The sequence below is a fragment of the Lutjanus erythropterus genome, chromosome 17, assembly GCF_056507025.1.
Source record: "Lutjanus erythropterus isolate fLutEry1 chromosome 17, fLutEry1.hap2, whole genome shotgun sequence".
NCBI lineage: Eukaryota > Metazoa > Chordata > Actinopteri > Lutjaniformes > Lutjanidae > Lutjanus > Lutjanus erythropterus.
Window position 1 is genome coordinate 4247799 of NC_139333.1, and position 17258 is coordinate 4265056.

Sequence of the window (17258 nt, forward strand, 5' to 3'; positions counted from 1 at the left end):
GTTGTTGTTGTTTACCTGGCAAAACTGTTCTTAAGTCATAAACACAGCAGAAAAACGATTAAGATCAGATTTACGAAGTGGAACACCAGAATTTTTTTTCCTCACTTGCCTCTCAGGGCTTCCGTAGATGTGAGTTTGAGGTCTTGAAGCAGACGTCTTGACTTGTCATAGCAGGAAGTGCACAGATCAGACAAACAACCTGCAACTAGCTCACCTAAATGGAATGCAGTCATTTAATATTACCAATTACAGCGGTGCTTTTCTTGTTATGACAAGCCAAACTGTCTGCTGATAGTGAGACCTTTTTTTTTTTTTTTCACGGCAGAGGAAATGTTGGTGCATCCCTGGTATGAAGTAGCTCATTTAGTCCTTACAGTCAACACTCTTCTGGTCTGGTCAGCTCCAGTACTGGACATGAGTCAATCAAGCTGTTTTTGTCCCTGATGGAAGCTGATTATGTTCAAAGGAAACATTTCCACCCCTGTGGTACACACACTTCCTCTGAAGGTCTGACCAAACTGTGTGGAATGCACTCTGAAGTCCCCCTTAACAAACGCAAACAGCATGCTACCCCTCCATTTCACATGTTAACTCTTCCAGGGATAGTTCAGATTTTTTTTACAGGTTCTTCGCCATAATCAGTGTGTAACCTACAGTAGATGGTGGTTGACACACCCCTAGTTTGGAGAAGCAGCAGGAGTACCGGTGTAGGAAGCTAATATCTGTTTCGTCCACTGTTTCGGTGTCCTGATGTCTGTACTTTATTTTTCTGGCAACTTTTTACTTTACTTCTCTACATTTTAACACAGATATCTGTACTTTCTGCTCCTTCAATTTTCAGAACAGGCTTGTTACTTAATGCATTTGAGGGGAATTATTAATCAGTATTTGATTGGCATAAAAGACATAACGAGACAAAAACGACTTAAAAGACATAAGACGAAAATGACAGAATCGGTGCAACAAGACAAATTAGACATAAGACACAGCAAGATGAAGATGACAGACAGGGAGACTCGACCGCAGAGAAAAGGTGAGGTTCAGTTAGTTTCACACAGAAACAGTCAATAGAAAAGTCCTTCAGAGGACGACTTTTACTTTTATACTTTGAGTACATTTCAGAGCCTGTACTTTTTCACTTTTACTTGAGTAAAGAATTTGAATCAGTACTTCTACTTTTACCAGAGTCTTTTTTTTACACAAGTATCCGTACTTTTACTTGAGTACAGATTGTGTGTACCTTTGCCACCTCTGGTTTTTGCCAAAGGAGTCTGGTTGTTTTGAGTAGAGTGATATTTGGCTTGTAAAATATTCTGAATATAGCTTACACTTAAACTGATGATTTTTTTAAGTGTCTAAAATGTGTTTTGCTGTTGACCCTGTCCACAACAGGACATTTTTTACCTTCTAACACCACTACTCCTGCTGCTTCTCCAAACTGGGATCATGTCGACCACCATCAACTGTAGGCAATGCACTGACTGTGAAGTAAGAACCTCATACAACCTTAACTTCAAATAACACAAACTATCCCTTTAATCAGTTAGCTCATCCCTCCTCGTTGTGAGAAAAAGAAAGAATTGTTGACGCAGACAGATTTTGAGTTTGCATTTTGCCCAGCAGAGAAGGCTTTTACTCAAAGAAATACAAACTAAGAGGTTATGTGTTTTAAATAAATTTATAAAAAAAAGCATTTTACCCACTGAAGCAGAACAAACACCTATCACTTTGTTTTTCCTCATGTAACATAGAATACAATCTGAATAGACTGTTTTAGTAGCCTGAACAGAATAAAATAATCAAGCAAAGAGACTGCCAGCTTCAACACAAAGGTAACAAACACGGCCCATGATGACGGGGGGAGAAAACAGAGCAAATTAAAAAATACAAAAAAAGGAAAACAACAAAAAAAAACAAAACAAAGAGGGTTAAGTGCAGCACTGGTCAGAATCATATAGCGTAGATTCAGTCTAAATTTTCTTCAGTTCCATATTCAGATAATCTGCTCAAGTACATTGTCTCTAGATCCGTTAACATGCAAGCTCGATGAAGCATATGGTCAAATACGCATGGGAATATACTTTTTTATCTCATAGGATATTTGTAAAATATGAAAAAATCTGTAGATGTACAGTGATAAAGAAATTTCATTTGCGTGAATGAGCAGAAAAAAGAACATCCACTCCATAGATAGTGTTTTCTTTCAAAAAGGAACCAAAAAAAAAAAAAGGAGACTACATTCATTTCACTGAACAAAGAGTCCACATACAAAAACAACGAAAAAACGGATTCCCAAAATATGTTTGTGATGTTTAAATGTTCTTAAAGACCCCACTTATAGCTTTTTAGTTATCTTAATTATTACTAGATAGTATCTGTGCCTCGGGAAAACGGAGAAACACTCAAAAAAGATCCAAAGATACACTTGTACAACAGAATACTGCATATCTACTCACGACTCGGGTTAGGTAGGTCGACATGGAGGCTAGCTGCCGAAGATGGGAATGTCCACATACACGCACTTCCCTTTGCGGAATACACTACTGGTGATTTCACTTGGTTGCTTTTTCTATCCGACACAGTTAAGCGCTTGTCTGTTAATGCTACCAGGATGAGGCTTTCCGTCTTTGGGGGGTTGGTGGGGGGGGTGGGGGAGTTTTCAGGACTCCTCGCTCTTCCGATAAGTCACTTCCAATCTAGGATTCAATCTTCCTGTGCTTCTTCTTTGCCGTCTGGGTCTCAAACTTCTGGGGGGGGTGGGGGTGGGGGTTTCACAGTCATAAGCAACTCTCTTGACTCCATTTTCAATTTGGTCTTTAGTTTTTGCATCGTATTCCGTGGTCTTAAATATATGGAAGAGGATCGGGGGGGTTAAGGAGGAGGAGGAGGTTTTGAACATTCTGTAGTCCCGCAGGTGTTTTCCGCGTCTCTTCTCTTTTTGGCACCTTGGAGTAGATGATAATAACCAGGTAGGATGGGGGTGGGGGGGTGAGGCTCAAATGCGTACAGGAGAGCAGGGGGTCAGGACGCAGATCGGGTGGGGAGGCTACTTGTCACCGATCTGTTCACTGACCCCTCCTTCTCCGGCTCTGTCCGTAGTGCCGTTGTTGTTGTTGGCGGCGGCTGCTGCTGCTCCGCCGCCCTCCTCTTCCTGCTCTGTTTTCACCCTCTTCGAGTCGGGCTGGTCCGGCAGTTCTCCGTTCTGCCTCTTGGTGGGGAGGGACGCCGAGGCCGAGGCGTGGGCCGCGAGGAGGTGAAGAGGGTTCGCGACGGCTGGGAGGGAGAAGAGAGGCGTTATTACAACGGCAGCGTCACTGAGTACGGAGTCACAAGTGTTTCACGATAACCAGGTTAAAAATTATTTATTATAAGATCACAACGCGTTCAGTATTTTGTGATCTTTAGGTAACAAACATCATTTATTTCATGATTAATTATTTTGTTATCTCGAAATAACAAAGCTTGTCATCTCTCATCATAACAGTTATCTGTTATCTTGAGATAATGAAATAAGATGAAGATAATCATTCATCCGTTGTCACAAAAAACAAGCAGGGTTATCTCGAAGTAACAAAATAAATAATCCTCTGCCACAAGAAAATAACGAAATACTCCGCTGTCACGAGAAAACTACTTTTATCTTGAGATAATGAAATAACTAATCCATTGAAAATTAGCTATGTTGTCTTGATAACAAAGCAAGAAACAATCTTTGTTATCTCATGATAATGAAATTATTAACCCACTTACATGAAAAACAAGGGTTGTTATCTCGAGACAACAAAATCATTCATCTTTAGTCACATGAAAACAAGCCTTTTCATCTCAGGATAACAAAATAATTAACCCACATGGATCCAGACATGGGTCAACAATAACTGTCGCAGAGCTTTAGATATTTAGGGCTGATGAACAGTGATGTTAACTATGACTGAAGATCTCAACCAAATTTAAAGAAGGTACCCTGTGGAGTTTTTAATAACCAGTAGCGAATCCTTTTTTGCGCATGAACACACAGGTTGATTCACTCTCTTGCCAGTTGTTTTCATGCTGTTCCACTAATCGATTATTGGTGCAAAGAAGCAAAGTGATGTGACAACAAATGCAGGGAAGAAGAAGACAGCTAGAAAACACACATGGATGTAAACAATGCAGCTTTACATATTTACTGTTTTATGAGGGGTGAATTGTATTTAATAGTGTGTAACAGTGTGTAAACACAACTGTAGTTTGTTTACAAGAAAACTCTTAAGCCTTTAAATGTTCTGTGAGACAGGTGGCTGCTGGGAGAGCAGTGTTTGTGTGTGTGTGTGTGTGTGTTTGTGTGTGTGTGTGTGTGTGTGTGTGTGTGTGTGTGTGTCACCTGTGCTAGCAGCAGTTCCGATGGGGACCAGATGGGTCCCGTTCTGTGTGATGGCCTTTATTGGGAGCTGGTGCTGGCCGAGCGGGGCTTGTTGCACGATGGTGACTGTTGTCAGAGGAGCAGCCTGAGAGCTCTGGATGATGCGACTGACTCCACCTATAGACGAGGCTGTGATGGAGGGGACCGGCTCCACTTTCACTGAATGATGGGAGAAAACACTGGTATCAGACTCAGTTCACACACACAGTCACCTCATGTCACCACGCGGGCTGATCTCAGCTCTCACCTTTGATCTCTTGATGTTCTCCACCTCCGTTCTCCTGAGGTTCTGTGCTCACTGCAGCGGCGGGCTGTCCACCAACAGTCGCCACAGAGACGGCCGGGATCTGGTGGACGACGTGCACCGTCTGCATGACGGGGGCGGAGCTGACTGTCGTCGTTACTATGGCTGGCGTTGCCATGGCGTAGGTCACAGGCTTCATGGTCGTTTGAGGCACCTGGCGCTGCACGGCGATCAATACTGGCTGGTTGTTGAGGGGGGAGCCTGTCAGAGGGCGGGGCTACAGGTTACTGACAAGTTTTTATTCTTTAAACCTCAGAGTTGAACACAAAAATCAACAACAAAAAAAACATTTATTTAACTTTATTTGTACAAAAGTTTTACCAGGGGAGTTCTGTGCAAAGCGCGCCTCTTGGATGACAGCGAGTTTGGGCTGGACTGTAGTGGTCTGGGTGGGGGCTGGCGGTGGGGTTGGCTCTGGCTCCATGGGGACTGGGGACCCCTCTCTGGACAGGCTGTCTGGGGTCTGGACCCCACTGGAGTGGGCAGACAGTGCCCCTGTGTGGTTGGGAGAAGCTGGAGCGCTCCTGGGACAGACGAAGACACAGAGTTGACTGACATGTTGGGACAAATCATGTCCTCCCAAAAAAGAACCCCAAAAAACTTTAAGAATTATTAATACCAACACTCCAATTCCAATTTGGTGAAAATTTATCCTTTAAGGATTTATATATATGAATAAATGTAGTTCATGAAATGTTTCAGGGTCATTTGTTTCTGTCGGTGACTCAGGATGTACTGTGTGTCCGTGAAATGGCGTCCCACCTTCTCAGTTTGAAGTTTGTGTCCTACACTTTAATTTCCTTTCATTTTCCTGTTGGGCCAAATTACAAAGAAAGTAAACCAAAGATTCTCAAACATGTTTGCAGATTTTTGCTGGCTACTTCACCACAATAAAAAATACTTTTGTTTTATTTCAATGGCCAGTTTGCTTAAAAAATTTCTACCCGGTACATAAACCGAACAAGGAGAAACCAGACTGAAACATGTACGAAACAGGATGGAAAATCTATCACAATGTAAGGAAATACAGATAAATACTGATGGATACATATTCAATTGTTATTTACACTACTGATGTGATTCACCAAAATATATATATATAAAAAAAATAATTATTATTATTATATATAAGGCCTTTGTTTGGCTTCATGTCTGTCCTGCTGCATCACAGCCATGTGACTGAGTTATAGTTTATTAAGTATTGTTGAATATTTACTAACAGGGTGGGACTCTCACACAGTCCACATCTGAACGAACATATAATTATTATGATTTAATTGCCTGAGCTCCTGAAGGTTAAACGTGTCATCTACCTGATATCATGTTAAAAACATAAAAACTCTGTTCTTTTTTGCACAAAAGTTAGCAAACTGAAAAGTCACCAACAGCCAGAAAGAACTCTCTGCTTTGCTTTTATTTATTTATTCAAATTCTAAACTTGCTCTGACAGAAAACACTCTTGTCCCAGACAAGAGAATATATATATATAAATAATATATTCACCTTTTTTAAAAAAATTGATTCATTATGACAATGTTGGCCCTTTAAAGTTGTGTCCCAGATTTCTGTCAACTCTGTCAGATTTACACAAAAACCTGATTTAATCAGGCATTAAAAGGGTTAGCTATACCCTAAGGACCCCTGTCTCATTTCCTGGTTTAGAAAAGGCGGGAATACTGCCCAGACTTTTTATTTTCTGACACATTTATTAAATAATATTTCTATCAGACGTGTCTCAACCATAACTCTGTAGCTCTTCTAAATCAAAGCTAAATAAGAATTGGGGTTCTAAAATGTATATTTTGATTAACATTGAGAGAACCGTGAGCCACTTTAAAAAAAACTGAAGTGGCTGCTTGATCTTTTGAAATATATTTTCCATCATATTTGAAGCATAAATCCTACCAGCTGATGTTGAAGTAACCCACATATTATCTGTATGAAATTGTTGTGTACCTGGAGGAGAGGGGTCCCACAGGGGTCCTGAAGCAGGGCACTCCCCGGGGCCGGCGCTTCCTGAATGCCTGTTCTATCAGCTTGCCCTCAGAGGCGGGGTCGATCCTCCAGAAGGAGCCTTTGCCCGGCTCCTCCTGAGAGCGGGCCACTTTGATGAAGTACCGGTTCAGGGACAAGTTGTGGCGGATCGAGTTCTAAAACACCGTAAATACAGAGAAACACACACACACACACACACACACACAGAGAGAGAGCGTGAATAAAAGCTGTACAACAGTTGGAGGAGGACGCTAAACGCACTTCAGCCAACTAAGAGGGACTGCAGGCCTGTCCCGGGGAAAAAAAGTGGAAGTCAATCCAAAGGCACTGGAGCACACAGACATCAGGCTTCAGTGCTTTTGGATCAATCTTCCATTTGTTCTTCCTGTGCCAACAGCTGTACAATAGTGTTTGAGTTATACTGTTTGAATATTCCCACGCTGTTGCACAAGGTGTGTTTGGTTCGGTGGAGGGAGCAGTGGGACCTGGATAGGTGGTCTCAATACTAGTGTTATCAAAAGTATCGACAGTAGAGCTGCAACGATCAATCGATGAATCTATCATTAAATTAATCACTATTTGATAGGCTATAAATTGGTTTGAGTTTTTTTTTTTTTTTTTAGAAAAAAGGTCAAAACTCCCTGATTTCAGCTTCTTAAATATGAATATTTTCTGCTTTCTTTACTCCTCTCTGACAGTGAACTGAACATCTTTGAGTTGTGGACAAAACAAGACATTTGAGGACGTCAGCTTGGACTGACACAACAAGCAACAATTTATAGACCCAACAACTAGTAACTGATTAATCAAGACAAAAACAGTTGCATTAAAACACACCCTGTCATGTAATATTGCTTAATTCACTCACACTTCCTCTGAGTATAAACGATGGTACAAACCAGTGCAAACTGACCTGCCAGCCTTTGTCAGCTGTTCTGTAGTAGGGGTAGTTCTTGGTGATGTGGGTGTATATTCCATTCAGTGTTAGCTGTTTATCCGGGGCCATGGTGATAGCTTGGACTATTAGTTGTGCGTATGAATATGGAGGTTTGGAGTCGTCCTGTGGACAATAAAAGACAGTTTTTAATATGAGCTGCTGGGAGGAAATGTGTTGAGTTAAATTCAAACACTTTTCAAGCTTTTTCAAGCACCTTATAGCCGAGTTAATGACATATTCATATATGCTTTATGTATGTAATCAAAGAGATTAAGCTCCTCACAATAAATCAGATGTTATTGTTCTATTAACAACCATCAATTCATTGCGCTTATCCTTGAAGGGTCGCAGGGAGCTGGAGTCTATCCCAGCTGACATTGGGCGAGAGGTGGGGTAAACCCTGGACCAGTGACCACTTCATCTCAGGGGTGACACATTGAGACATTGAGGGGCAATTTAGAGTCACCAATAAACCTAGAACTCTGTGTGTGTTTGGACTGTGGGAGGAAGCCAGAGTACCCAGAGTACCGCAGACACGAGGAGAACATGCAAGCTCCACCGCAGTCACACACTCCCCAGCCGACTAGGGGATTCAAACTCAGTACCTTCTTGCTGTGAGGCGACAGTGCTAACCACTGCACCACTGTGCCGCCCTTCATCAACAACCAAAATTGTGTTTTGTGATAGAATTCTACAGAAGAGAGACAAATTAAAGGAAAACACAACAAAGTTTCATGTTTCAAAATGTCTCACTGGTCTGTGAGTAGACGTGGCGTCCTTTACAACCTGGCTGAGCCAATATAAAACAATCACTTAATTATTTTTTTTTTCTTTTTAATTTTAGCTAACGCTATTTGAAGCAGCAACCCCCCAGCATATTGTGGCAAGTGATGCTCGACCAAAGTCTCCTTCATTTTGTGTAAGGTAAAAGAAATGAATCTCTTCCTGTCTTATTTTATTTCTTTATCTAAAAAGTGAACTAGTCAGTAAAATCCAAGCACTCTCAGACCTTGAACACACCACATTAAAATTCAAGTGTTTTCAAGGATTTCCAGCACCTGTGAGAACCCTGTTGCTGAAACACAAGGTAACCTCAAGTCCTGTTTTCTCTCTAGTTTGTTCATGGCATGAACACACAGACTGGGACCCAGCAAAGTTCAACCAGGTTCGTTCTGTACTCCAAAGTCTGTGTTGTTGTGAGCGTTGGGCAATTTTTAGACTTCAATGAGTAACCAGGGATGTTCACAGTGCTCAAACAACAACAGGAATCCACTGAGGTTCTCTGAAGTCTGCCGCCTTCATGGTTCACCCACTGGTTTGAGAGATCTTGTTTAAATCCATTTTAAAATGAAGCAGTCGAGCTGCCAGCATTCATCCACGTGTTTTATTTCGCAGTTCTCTGCCTCACCTTTGGGCTGTCTTCACCTGAGGCTTCTTTGTCGTTTTCTGATTGGGAGTTGTCTCCTATTAGGTCAGAGGCCAAAACGCGGCCTGTCCTGTAGCTGGAGAGTCCCGCCCCCCGTGGACTTGATGGACAGGAGTTTGCAGCACTGTGAAATTGACAGAAAATATGCAACTCATGCCTGGTCCACTGGCTTTACAACGTTATGATATGCTGCTTTGAGCACTGCACAAAACTCAGAGACGAACCCCCCTCTCACCTGATGGTGCCAGTAGGCGAAGGCAGCGGGCTCATGAGGTGGGCGATGTTGTCAGGAATGTTGATGGTCAGTGGGGAAATTTGGGGTTGGACGGGCTTGACCGGTGATTCCGGCACGTTCCTTGGCTCCTTCTTGTCGCTTGACAGGGCTGTGAACGTGATCTTTATACTGGTGCTGGGGAACCGGAAACAGCACCTGAGAACCAAAGTCAAGAGCATCACAAAAAAAAAACGTCAAGTCTGTGTTTAATGTCGATACATCAGTATTTCGGCTTTATTCTTGTCATTTCAACTTAATTCCCATTTTGACTATATTCTCGTCATTTTGCCTTTATCTTCAGTGTTTCAAGTTGAATTCTGGCCTTTACACTTTATTCTCAGCATTTCGACTTTACTTGTGTTATTCTCATCATTTTGCCTTTATCTTCACTGTTTCAAGTTTAATTCCGACCTATCAACTTTATTCTTGACATTTCAACTTCATGTTCAGCATTTTGACTTTACTTTTCAGACTTTATGACTTTGTTCTGGAAATTTCTGCTTTATTCGCATCATTTTAACTTTTTTCCCTGCATTTTGACTTTATTCTTGGCATTTCGAGTTTAATTCTGACATTTCAACTTTATTCTCAACATTCTGACTTTATTCTCTGCATTTTGAGCGTAATTCTGACCTCTTCACTTTATTCTCAACTATTCAGGTTTATTTTCATCATTTCAACTTTATTCTCCTCATTTCAACTTTAATTCTGACCTTTTGACTTTTTTCTCATCAATTCAGCTGTATTCTTGTCATTTCAACTTTATTTTCAACATTTCAGCATTTATATTTGAATAACTATATGTATGTATGTATGTATCTACATTTGAATGGCGTTGAAATGAATGGGAAACACAATGTCTATTACATTGTACAGACAAGCTGCCTGCCTGGCAACAAGCAGGTCAAGGAGGTTAACTGAAGCCAAGAGAGGAGATTCGGCCTCACACACACAGTTTAAATATGGACGTCCACCATGACCATTATGTAACACATCATGTCTAATTTATTATTAATAGGGTATATTTGGACCAGCTGCTGACACCTTAAATGAATTACTACTAAGGTGTGGTGACATTTACATTCTTTATCTAAACATTTATGAAGACTGAATGTAAAAAGTGAGTTAAGATACCAAAACGACATTTCACCGTGAGTTTTGGGGGTGTACTACATCTGAAAGACAAACAAGCTGAGCAGTGTAAACATACCAGCAGGCAACATGAGGCCAAGCTGACAGTGAGCCAGATCAAATTGACTACAGTGCTAACCTTAGCTTCGTAGTTGTAATGCTATACCACAAATAAAAATGGTGTTGTACCAAGTATATAACAATAATTCATCACCATTCTCTTTTTGTAAGTGTATACCTGTTGGAAGAGGTCAGAAACATTTGACTGTTAGCCTGTGTTGCTAACATGTTAGGTGCACTTGAGTGTTAGTCCAAAAAACAAGAGGATCTCTAGTTTTGAGAGCAACTCAACCAAACTCCATTACAGTTAGAGCCATTTTAATGTTTATCACTTTGCCACCAGTAAATACAAACATTGAGGAACAGGTATTAGCACAGTTTTGAATTTTGAGGGACCACTCCGTAATTCGGCTTGTATGAAACACACTAGGAAGGTTGACTGACAAAAATAACAAAACTTATTTCTCATTTTAATGTAAAAAGCTAGCTTTCACATCATGCACTTGGGTGCACTGCCTGACATCTGCTTGGTGGATGCTGAATAAACCAGACACCCCAAATGAATAGCATAATGTTCTGAATCAAGTTAAAACGTGTTTTTGTATTGGACACTGAGCAAAGGTATGAATTCACTAGCATATTTGGAGTGGAGATTTGGAGGAGGTCAGAAATATTACCTATCAAAGCATAAGTACAAGTACTAGCCTGTGTTGCTAGCATGTTGGGTGGGACAGCAGCATCTGAGTTTCTCCAGTTTTGAAAACAAATGCAACCAAATTCTGTTACAGTTTTTACCCATTTTAAGGTTTTTTGCTTAGCCACTAGTAAATACAAACATTAGAGAGCACGTATTAATACAGGTGTGATTTTTTAGGTGCCACTCTGCAATTCGGCCTGCATGAAACACATCAAGTAGTGGGATAAAAAATATAAGTATAACTAATTTCTCATATTAACATAAAAAGCTAGCTTGCACATAATGCATTTGGGTAAAACATGACTGACGCCTCACTGACGTATGCTTGGTGGGCTACATGTATGCCGATTAAAGCAGACACACCAAATGATGAACAAAAAGTCATGAATCAAGTTAAAGGTGTTTTTGTTTTTGACGCTGAGCAACAGCATAATTATACTAGCATATTTGGCATGAAGATTTGAAGGAGGTCAGAAACAAGCACAAGCGCAGCTATAAGCCTGTGTTGCTATTATGTCAGGTGAGACAGCAGCAGTTGAACATTCGCACAAAATACAACAAGTTATCTTGTTGACATCTCAAACCAAACTCAATTACAATTATGGTCATTTTAATGTTTCCTCCTTTGCCACCAGTCCATACAAACATTGGATCAGACGTATTAGGACAGTTTTGAAATTTTAGGATTCACTTTAAAATTCGGCCTACATGAAGCACACTAGGTAGATTTAAAAAAAAGCCTAATTTTAATAGAAAAGGCTAGCTTAAATCCACTCGGGTGAAGCATGACTGTCTGATGGCTCACTGACGTCTATTGGTAGAGTGTATATATGCCGAATGAACCAGATAACCCCAATGATGAACATGAGGTCATGAATCAAGTTAAAGGTGTTTTTGTATTTGACACTGAGAGACGGCATGATTACACTTGCATATTTCGCATGGAGATTTCGTGTGACGTTATGGCCATACAAACGAGCAGCACGTATCAGGCTGTGGTGCTGCTTGACACAACACGTGCAACACCGCTGCGGGACAACAAAACAATAACAACACATGAACACATAAATCCGCACATTTTTTTCAGTCGAGGCAAACTGGAAATATGAATCTTAACTTACATTCGTGGTAGCTGAAGAGGTGGAGCCCCTCTTCTCTGGAACACCCCATCAACAAACACCCCGTTTTTTCCGAGGCATCGGAGGTAGAATTCCCCCGTGCCTGTGCCATCCTCTCCGGCGGTGAATATCTCGAGGTGCCGCCGGGAGATGAAGCTCGAGTGTCCCATGCTGACGTCCACCGAGCCCTGCGAGGAGTTTCGGCCGATGGTGACCGACCTTTTCTTCATCAGATACTCGAATTCTCGGCCCTCCAGCCGGGCTACAGCCGACCCCGACATCCCGCTTACCACCGCCATCTTCAGAGCTATCTGCGGGAGATTTGGAGATGTGTATTAGGCCGAAACGTGGAGGCAGCTGTAGGGGATTGAAGAGGGGATTTTTTTTGGTTTTGTGAAAAACGGGGGATCCAATTTTACACCGTGGAGAATTTGGCTAGGAACGTGCCAGACCGGGGACACAGCGGCTCCGACCCACCGCCGCGAAGAAGAGGAAAAAAAGAGGAGCGTCGGCCAATCAAAAGCGGCCAAACGGACGGAAGTACCGCGACAGACAATCCTCTCAACCAATGGGAAGGCGGTCTGGGTAGGCAGATGTGTGGTGTTTACCAATGACAACAATAATAAAAATAGCCGTAGAAAATAGAGGTCGGTTGCAGCGCAGCCTGACACGCAGATGGATGGAGGGCAGTAAAAAGCGGTGCAGTGATTGCAAGGAGGGGATTTTGATCCATACAAGAGCAGACGAGAGACATGTGTCCATCTATTCTGTTAATGGTCCTGCTCTGTCTCCCTCTCTAGAGACATGTCTCTGCTCGGTCTTACCTGTTTCCTCTAAAATTACACAACTGGATCGTTATACTAAATATATATATATAATAATAATAATAATAATAATAGATGAGACCACCAAAGTTCTGGCTCTGCAAATTATGGAAGTTTTTTTGTCACGTGGAACAAAATGAAAGGAGAAAGATTTTTTATTTTGCATTTACAGAATAGAGTTGAAGTGTTGAGAAAAAAAAAATCAAATGGTTTTCAATTTTATTTTGATATTCCAACTTTACCCTTGACATTTCAACTTCAGATTTGGGTATTTTGGCTTTATTTTTGTAATTTCAACTTTATTCTTGTCATTTCTTGTTCAAAAACTTTTTTTCCTATATGTCTGGCCTCCAGGCACTTGGATTCGCAAGATCACAAGAGAATCCGTCTTGCCAGGCTTCAAGTTATCCATTTGTGTCTGCGCCAAAAGTGGTGCAGTCAATCAGCATCTTGGGAGGGACTACTGGCAGCTGTGGGCGTGGTTTTAGGTGCAATCTGATTGCTTGATGTTAGCCCATGTTAGATGTGGTAGACAGGTGGTTCATCTGCTTACCTGCCAAGTGTTTTTTTTTAAGTGCCTGCCCTTTTCCAAACAGATTTCCAAACTCTGCTTTTATAAGTCAGGGATAATTATTTCCAAGCCAAAATGCAGACTGATTTGGGTAGATCTGTGAAAAAAGTCAATTCTTCAAATCTGCTTTAATTATTTGGAGTTACGAACCCCAAATCCAAAAATGTTGAGAATAGAAACAGAATGCAACAATTTTCAAAAGCTTTTTCAACCTATATTCAATTGAATATAGTATCAAGACAAGATATTTGATGTTCAAACTGATTATGCACTCGCTCTGAATTTGGTGCCTGTAACATGTTCCAAAAAAGTTGGTTCAGCTGCACTGTGATACATCAGCTTTTCTTTTAACAACACTCTGTTTGTGAACTGAGGACACTAATTGTTGAAGTTTTGAAAGTGAAATTCTTTTGAAATTTTGTGCTTCATGATGCACCACACATTTTCAATGGGAGACACGTCTGGACTGCAGGCAGGTCAGTCTGGTACCTGAACTCTTTTACTACGAAGACACACTGTTGGGACACCTGTGACACCTTGGCATCATCTTGCTAAAATAAGCAAGGACGTCTCTGAAAAAGACGTCTGAATGTCAGCATATGTTGCTCTAAAACCTGTATGTGTCTTTCAGCATTAATGGGGCCTTCACAGATGTGACAGTTACCCATGATGCCATTGGCACTAAACACACCCCCATACCAACACAGCTGCTGTCTGTTGAAGTTGGCGCTGGTAACAATCTGGACGGTCCCTTTCCTCTTTAGAGCGGAGGACACGACGTCCATGATTAGTGAAAACAATCTGAAATGTGGACTCGTCAGACCACCACTAACTTTTCCACTTTGCGTCAGTCCATCTCAGATGAGTTCAGGCTCAGAGAAGTCTGCAGTGTTTCTGGATGTTGTTGATATATGTCTTTCTCTTTGCATGGTAGAGTCTTAACTTGCATTTGTAGATGCAGAGACAAACTGTGTTTACTGACAACAGTTTTCCAAAGTGTTCCTGAGCCCATGTAGTATCCTTTATACAATGATGTGAGTTTTTAAAGCAGTTTTTTTGGAGGGACTGCTCTGCTTGAACTTTCATCTTGGCTCAACGCTGTTAGTTTTTCTCTCACCAGGTCTGCCACAAAGTGGTCTAAGTTGTCTAAGAAACCCTGTATGTCAGGCAGACTTTTCATCAGTGAGGAGAGCATTGGTTATCATGAAAATAAATTACATAATTTTAAAAAACTCATATTTTAAAAACATAATAAAAAAAAAGTAATCCTTGACAGTGTAACTATAATAATTACAGTTTTATTTTCAAATGGAATCTGTGCTGATTATAGTTACTTGTTTTTGTAACTGGATTAGGTAATCCCGCTTACATATAATCCATTACTACCCAAACCAAATGATATGATGTGATATCACATATCAACATAATGATAAGTTCTATGGAAACTTTCCAAAGCTTTATATGTGAATTTCTCACATGTGAAATGCTGTTTCAGCAGTAATGTCATCATGCTCATAAAATGGGCAAAGACCTCATGTAGATATCCACATGTGAATTCATCACACATGAACTGAGGAACAGTAGTCTGGAAAAAAAAAGAAGAAAAAATTCAAAACCAGACGTCCGCACTTACAAGCTTTTTCTAGAGCTTTCTATCATCTTGCAGGATGGAGTTTACCAGTGTCCTGATATCACCTGACCAAAGGTTCACAGGTCACAGGATGATAACTGAACTGTCCCCAAACGTACAAACTGAGTAAGTGGACCTTGATTTAAGACTTTTTTGTTAAATAATTTCTGAGTAATTAAACCTGTCCTGTAATTTGGATCCAAAAACAGTACAGAATTTAAAAAAAATAAAAAAAATAAAAAAAATAAAAATAAGGATCAGTACACACAAACATGCAGAATTTACAGTGTATCATAATAGTTTGACATACATTTTAATGTAGTGTTGTAGATGTTATATAAACATGTATGGTCTTTAAATTGTGGAGTCACAGGAGTGCCATAAAAAGAATAAATCTGTAAAAGAATAAGAAAATATATGTGGAGTGAAATACATAAAAGAATACATGTGACAATATAGGGACACAAAGCATATAAAATAATAATTACAAGCATTTTCATTTATTTCTGCACATATTATCAGACCAGAACTTCATCAGATTTTTGTATATTTTATATATTAATGTTTCTATAATGTAATTTATTTATTTTTATGAATTTCATTCATGCTTATAGTTTACATAATTCTCTTTATATTTCCTCATTTTTAATTGAGTTATTGCCTCACAAAGTTATTCTTTTTTATGGTACTAATATGACTCCATGTGAAATAACCCAGTAGTGACGGTGTTATGTGATAGACTGCATGAATCCGGCTCCGTGCAGAGAGAAGTCCAGTGAGCCGGGCTTTCCCTGCAGCAGGTTAGTTTACTAACTGTAGTACAGCAGCCTCCACCACGCTGCGAGCTCGGTGTGTGTGTATGGAGGTCGTGTTGAATAACGGAGCTGTAGTCTCTGTCGGTGAGCTGTCAGTGGCTCAGAGAGCCGCTGTGATTGTCGCTGAGCTCCGCCGCCACCAGCTGACGGTGTTGTGATGCCAGTGATGCTGCTCATGTTTCACACCGCATCAATATTGAAGAAAACGTGCTGCACCGAGGAGATCCATGCGCCATGCCACACGTGTGTTCTGACGATGACGTAATCATATGAGACCGAGCTGCGTTCACTGCTCACACACCGTACAGGAAGGTTATCGATTATAGGCACTTCTATGTTTCTTTTACTGATCGATTTGGCCTTGATCAGAATTGTGTGATCTGTTAATCACAGTGTTTAATCCATGTTTTTTTTTTTTAAATGTAGTCAGTAATGTAATCACGATATTAAAATAATGTAACTTGATTACTTTTGGATTTCCAAGGTATAAAATGTGGGGAAACTGTTCAGACCATTTTGATTGTTTGTTTGCCTGTTTTTTAGGGCTGCAACTAATGATATAATAGATTGATCGTTTTCTTAATTGATTGATTAGTTGTTTGGCCCATAAAATGTCAGAAAATGGGGGAAAACATGTTGATCAAAATCCAAGATGACGTCCTCAAATGTCTTGTTTTGTCCACAACTCAAAAATATTCAGTTTACAGTCAGAGAGAAGTAAATAAACCAGAAAATATCCACATTTAAGAAACTGAAAACAGAGAATTTGGACTTCTTTTCATTAACCCTCTATGGTACACTTTATGATGCCAGTGAGGGAAAAAATGTTTGGAGTGTTTTTATGTCTCAAAATAGACTAAATAAACATAATCTGAAGAAATTTTATTTTTATTTTTATTTTTGGAAGTTTTTGGGGTTCGTTGCCTGTAGGCAACATTGTACCATAATGGTGCATAAGTGAAAAAGAACGTTCCTTTTCCAATTTGAACATTGTTTATTTCATAAACATATGCAAAAATATTCAATAACATCAAGAAGTCACAATTCATTTTAAATTTTAAATTAAAAAGAATT

The 17258-nt window shown here is 40.3% G+C and overlaps 1 protein-coding gene across 1 annotated transcript; it reads right to left on the reverse strand.

The window, feature by feature from the left end:
• Positions 1-1597: 1597 nt before the first annotated feature.
• Positions 1598-12848, reverse strand: foxk2a (forkhead box K2a). Its single transcript, XM_084740817.1, has 9 exons — positions 12348-12848; positions 9300-9494; positions 9047-9188; positions 7615-7761; positions 6663-6856; positions 5028-5230; positions 4650-4907; positions 4364-4561; positions 1598-3273 (listed from the first exon to the last, which is right to left on the reverse strand). The coding sequence occupies exons 1-9, from the start codon at positions 12641-12643 to the stop codon at positions 3047-3049; spliced, it is 1860 nt and encodes a 619-aa protein (XP_084596943.1). The 5' UTR covers positions 12644-12848; the 3' UTR covers positions 1598-3046.
• Positions 12849-17258: the final 4410 nt, after the last annotated feature.

What these genes read in the sequence shown, in the direction of transcription:
- foxk2a (XM_084740817.1), bottom strand. Translation starts at nt 12,643, where the DNA reads ATGGCGGTGGTAAGCGGGATGTCGGGGTCGGCTGTAGCCCGGCTGGAG. An exon ending in GTGGGACCCCTCTCCTCCAG is followed by an intron (nt 5,231 to 6,662) that starts GTACACAACAAT and finishes CGTCTGTCCCAG; the next exon opens with GAGCGCTCCAGCTTCTCCCA. An exon ending in CGGAACTGCTGCTAGCACAG is followed by an intron (nt 3,274 to 4,363) that starts GTGACACACACA and finishes TCTCCCTCCCAG; the next exon opens with CCGTCGCGAACCCTCTTCAC.